The following is a 6000-nucleotide window of genomic DNA, read 5'->3' as shown; positions in this document are numbered from 1 at the left end:
AATTTTATAATGAGAATAATGAATAATTATTTTTAATTGTGTAGCACATTGGCTCAACCAATTAAGAAGAAAAAAAAAAGAAGGAAGAAAAGGACAACTCATTGAAGAGAAGAAAGAGTAAGGGCTAGAAGAGGTGAGTAAGCATAGGCAGTGATGCGCTGGCGCACTAGGATATGGAATTAACTCACTTGGGTCCATCCTCTATGCGGCTTCCAGGTGGCATACAGCTGTCTCGATACCTCTCCAGAATCACCTTATTCCCCTATTAAAACGATGTCGCTTAAGTATCACCTAACAATTTGCTACCCCTTCCCATTATTTTCTCTTGTCCAATAATACCCTCAACCGACCGTTTTAGGATCCCCTAACGGTCACCTTTTGTTGCTCATCTCAGGGAGTCAATGACCCAAATGCAGGGCAAACTTGTCATTATCTGCATATTGAGAAACTGGAGATGTAATTGTATTATCTTTGCTGGGGTAGTTTTGTCATTGGCGGAGCTGGGACAAAAAAATAAAAAAAAGGAAAACCAGTACGCCAAGCAAGAACAAGAAAGAATCAAGAAGAAGAAAGTTGAAACTATTACTGTGTTGATTGGTGTTAGTGAGAGTGTGCGCAAACAGCTGAGTCATGGGCGAGTCAAGTGACTCGGTTTCTATAGATATTAACATGCTTCCTTTTGAAGGAAAGGTAACCAAACTAAACTAAACTAAACAAGAAGACCAAGTCAGTTGTTTCTTTTTCCTTTTCTTGTTTTAGTTATTTTATCTTTTACCAAAGATGGATTTTTTTTCTTTCTTTTGCCTTTTCCTGGGCTGTTATAAAAGTTTGAGCTTTATTTTGGGTTCTTGTTAATCTAATGGTTGTTGTTGTTGTTGCAGGAATATGTAGTGAAAACAAGTGGAGGTTCAATTACAGTGTATGTTTGTGGCGATCAAGAAAAGCCTGCTTTGATTACTTACCCAGATGTTGCTCTCAATTGTATGTACTTACTCTACTAAATCTCTCATTTCCTTTTGGGATAACTTTGATGGGTTTGCTTGGTTATTTGGTATCTGTTGAAATCGAATAGCATTTCAGTTTACTAGACAATTTTGATTCAAGTTTGGTGCTAGTTTGTGTGTTTTTGTAAACAATGACTTCATTTCAGTTAAGAGATTGGGTTAATGAACACATTGAATTTAGCTATAATGGGGACTCGTAGTTTGCTGTATACATGTTTTTAATGATTTGAGTTTTTTTTTTTCAACTGTTGCTAATTCTGTGAGCATTCCTTCTAGTCAAAGAATTCTGAATTTTAATAATGTGTTGCTGATTTTTGTGAGTTTTCTTTCTTTGGTTATTTACAGACATGTCTTGTTTCCAAGGCCTCTTCTTTTGCCCAGAGGCAGCTTCTTTATTGCTTCATAACTTCTGCATTTACCATATTGATGCCCCGGGCCATGAGGTCAGTCTGGGAGATTCTTTTACTTTAGCTGAGTTGAATAGCCCTTCTGTTTTAATTTTGTTTCATTTCCTAGGTTTCCCAGCACCACACCGACCCACTTCACTAGTGAGTGAAACTAATAAAGTCTCTTTCCACCCTTTGTTCAAGAATTCTTGCAGTTGGGAGCTGATGTCATTTCTTCAGATGTTCCATTACTTAGTGTGGATGACTTAGCAGACCAGGTTGCTGAAGTGCTCGATTTCTTCAGGTAACTTTGTTGTTTTCCTTGGTTCTACAAAACCTTTTATCAGATATAATCAGCTGTACAATGATATGAACACGAGAACATGTATTGCTGCCATGTAATTTGGATGATATGCAAGTCCTGGTTTAACTTCAGTTTCATTTCTTGACCTGTTACTTATTTCCCTAACTACAGTTAGCCAGTTTTAGATGCCCCTATGTTTTATTAAAGAACACAGTTGACAAAATTAAGAAATAAAAAGAACCTAGTACATGATTCTGGCTGGCTTCCAATATCAGCCAAAATTGTATTTCGCCATTTTGCTTATCTTGTAGCTAATTGAGACTGTATATTATCATTTCTGGTGTCATTTATGGTTTATACAATGTTTATGAGTTATTCAAGGTTTAACTGCTTTCTGAACCAGGCTGAAAGAGGTTTTGTGCTTAGGCGTAACAGCTGGTGCTTACATCCTGACACTTTTTGCAGTAAGTTGGCAAAAGTTAGTTACCCAGTCAGTTGCCCCTTTTGTTAATCTGTTTCTCTAATTGGTTGTTTGTTTATTTTACTTTCTGTTGCAGATGAAATACAAAGAACGGGTGCTTGGATTAATACTTGTTTCTCCTATTTGTAAAGCACCCTCATGGACTGAGTGGCTTTATAATAAGGTTTTGTTCCCATCTTAAAGTCAGTACTTGTCAATGGCAAAGAGAACATTTAATAAAAAATGAAGAGGGGGAACCTCTCAACCATACAGTCAAAAAGAAAAGGGAAAAAATAAAAAAGAAGAGGATAAGGAATGCTACTAAAAGCACTTACAGGATCTGTAACTGATACTATTCTGGACCCTAGGGAAACAGGTTTAACAGATATTATTATGATAACTAAATATAGAAAAAGAGAAGAATATGCCAGCCAACATATGGGTGTGTGTTCATATCTACTATGACTAGTTAACCAACTGTTAATTGATCTAAAGCAGAGCTGCATTTTTCATGATGGTTTGTGCCGCCACCTGTTATATATTCTTTCATTAGAGTATATGAAGTATGTATAAGAATAAATCATGCACACTTGATTTTTTTTTTTTTCATTTGAGAATTAGGCCTTAGACTTTTCCATATGTGTCTTTTCAGGTGTTAATGAATTTGTTATACTTCTACGGTATGTGTGATATATTGAAGGAGTGTCTCATCCAGCGTTACTTCAGTAAGGTGCTAGTAGTGAACTTGTTTCTTTTGTAAACTATTTAGAATTAATCTTTGAAAGTTTTCTTCTGATCTCAGTATGTCTTGCAACTGAAATTCGTATTATAGGAAACTAGGTGTGGTGTGCATGGTGCAGAATCAGACATAATTCATGCTTGTAGAAGGGTAAGAACAGGGAACACCAAAAACTACCATTACATTGTTTAGAGCAATCTGTTGCAAACCATTATGAGATACATTCATGCTTCTTTCATTTGATGAATTAATGCTGATCCTTACTAATGCTTACCTGCAGTTGCTGGATGAGAGGCAAAGTTTAAATGTTATGCGTTTTCTTCAAGCAATTAATGAGTGAGTTCTCACTTCTCTTTGTATATAATTCATCATCTGCATTTCTTTTTCATTTTTTCTCTGGCTTTCATTTGAGCTTCTCCATTGTTAATGCTCGGTCTGGTAATGGGAGGAAGTCGGAAAATCTCCTATAGTTGGAAAAATCACCTGAAAGTACTGTTAAATCTAAACCAAGTTATGCGCATATAACAAATTCCTATCATCAACTAAATATCAAGTTTTTGTGCAGGAGACATGACCTTACAGACAGCTTAAAGGAGTTGCGGTGCAAGACACTCATTTTTGTAGGTGAAAGTAGCGAGTTCCGTGATGAGTCTGTGCATATGTGTGCCAAAATGGGCAAGAAAAGCTGTGCCCTGGTTGAGGTACGATGGTATTCATCTGTTGTTTATCTTCTATGAGCATGCTGATTTAGCTTTGAGTTGTCAGGTTTTCTATTCGTGCTGGCACATGCACAGGGACACCCACATGCTGCATTGTTGCCAAAACATCTAAAACCCCATCTTTTGTTGTCAGGTTCAGGCATGTGGCTCACTGGTGACAGAAGAGCACCCATACGCCATGGTAATCCCAATGGAACTCTATCTAATGGGATTTGGATATCACAGACAACCTCATTTTGCTTCCTCGTCGAGTAATGGCTCCAACCCTGCTAGTCCTTCAAGCCATTCTTGTATAGCACCAGAACTTCTCTCACCTGAGAGTTTGGGGGTCAAGCTCAAACCTATTAAAACGCGTGTGCATGTTGAAGCTTGATGTGTTGAAAAATGGTTTCATAAACACAAATTCCAGTTCGGCAGTCCAAGTGAAGCAGCTTTGCACATATGACCACGATCAGTGTATAATATCTAGGATAGCAAAATTCACATTCTTTGATTGTATTGGAGGGAGGAGGAATTTTGGAATGTACAAAGAATTTATAGATTTAAGGCAACTTTGTGTTCTTTTAGCGGAGCAAGCACTAGTAGTATCTTATCTGGTTGTGCAATCATTCTTTAGTGGAGGATCAATGTGAAGATTTCATTGCTTTTGTACCTAAAATCTTTTTCAGGCTTTTTCAGATTGAACTTACATTTTTCTTTATTGATGAACACTGGATTGCTGGGACTTCAATTGATTAATGAACTTGCTAATCTTATTCTATTTATTTCTTCTATTTTAGATTATATATTATAAATTCTTTTTGATCTCTCTTCAGCACCGAATCAAAAGAAGAAAAAGAATTCAAAAATAAAAAAATCAAAGAAAGAAAAATATACAAATACTCGTATGTTTCCGATCCTCACATTTGTTATCCATTCTGTTCTCTCCAAAAGACAACATACGATGAAAGGGAGACAGAAAGAATGTTATAGGGTTTAAAGATCTCCCAAATTTTGGGGAGGGATTAAGGCCACACTCCTTTTGTTAAGACCAGATTATGAAATAAGAATTGGACAAAAATGCCCATTAATAAAAAAACATGAGATAATCTTTTTGGTCAACGTGTAAAATACATGAGATAAGTTAAAGCAAGTGATGAGAGTACTTACTGCATGCCCAGCATAGTTGAAGATGGATGTGTGTCTGAATCTATAGGCTTAGTACCAGATTCAAATTTTGTTGTTTTTGTTATTTTTATAGGTTAGGTTGGCTTTTTGATGCAGTAATATAATATTTTTTTATTATTTATTCAAATTGTTTTGCCTTATTAGTTTTGTCAACGTGTAAGATTTGATCAGTTATGGTATTTTTATTTGATTGAAATGACAAATGTCATATTTGAACATATTTAAACCTTTTAATGTATAGTTAGTGATCTGTGATATTTCATAATTCAGATTTTCGTCTTTCCATAAAATGTTGCTATGGGTACAGTGAAAGACAGAGATAATACAGACACAGTTCTTTTTATAAAACGGAAAAAAGGAGAAAAAAAAGGGTAGTTTTGGAAAAAGAAAAAAGATATATCGCGTACTTTTTTTTTTATTAATGGCATATTTGTCAAGTTCTTATTTTATAATTTGGTGTTAACAAAAAGAGGTGTGGCCTTAACCTCACCCCAAATTTTGCTTTCACATATTCTTTGATCATATTAACATTTAATAAAAGGTTATTTACATAAATATCTTTTTTTTATAATAATAATTGCATTTTTAACTCAAAAATATGCTTACAAAAATACGCTTTTGTTTATAAAAATATGCTCAAGTTAGATAACTTAAAAATCAACCATAAAAAATATCTTTTAAAAAAATACATGTTAACTAAAATCAACAAAAAAATCAATAAATTTATCTGGTTACAAAAGAAATATTAAATAAATAAAAATCGATGAATAAAATTAAAATTTAAACAAAATTGAATCAGACAACAAATAAAAAATTAACAAGACATAAACCATACCCCTTTACATCAACGAAACGTCAACAAAAAAATTATTGGAACTGATAAACCTAAATCTTTAATTTTTAAAAAATAAGGGACCAATCAAGATTTTACACTGTAGTAAAATATCATGAAATGTCACTCTTTCTATCTCATTCATTATCTATCCGAGTACACGTCATTACTGCCACTCTCTCATCCGTTCATCCATTTCCGACCACCTCTCACCGGAACCTTCTTTTAATATCGCGAGTTCATCATCACCGCTATTTTTGCGGAAACCGCTTAGAAATGGTGATTTGATGAAGTAAAGTTTCGGCTCTTTGTCGCTATCGTTGAAACTGTCTCCTGTTAATGATTTTCGGTTGATCTGAGACCGACAATCGAATCTCCACCCTCGAGAA

At 34.8% G+C, this 6000-nt stretch overlaps 1 protein-coding gene across 1 annotated transcript; it reads left to right on the top strand.

Annotated features, from left to right (window-relative positions):
* The first annotated feature begins 469 nt into the window (after positions 1-469).
* Positions 470-4376, top strand: LOC8289360 (protein NDL1). The gene is made up of 11 exons (XM_048380060.1): positions 470-690; positions 882-981; positions 1350-1447; positions 1606-1694; positions 2098-2158; positions 2252-2338; positions 2807-2884; positions 2987-3043; positions 3174-3229; positions 3459-3594; positions 3746-4376. Exons 1-11 carry the CDS (start codon positions 631-633, stop codon positions 3983-3985), a joined length of 1062 nt encoding a protein of 353 aa, XP_048236017.1. The 5' UTR covers positions 470-630; the 3' UTR covers positions 3986-4376.
* The last annotated feature ends 1624 nt before the right edge of the window (positions 4377-6000 follow it).

The sequence above is a fragment of the Ricinus communis genome, chromosome 10, assembly GCF_019578655.1.
Source record: "Ricinus communis isolate WT05 ecotype wild-type chromosome 10, ASM1957865v1, whole genome shotgun sequence".
Taxonomy (NCBI): Eukaryota; Viridiplantae; Streptophyta; class Magnoliopsida; order Malpighiales; family Euphorbiaceae; genus Ricinus; species Ricinus communis.
The sequence above is the reverse complement of the archived record's forward strand: the minus strand, read 5'-3'. Positions and strand labels throughout refer to the sequence as shown.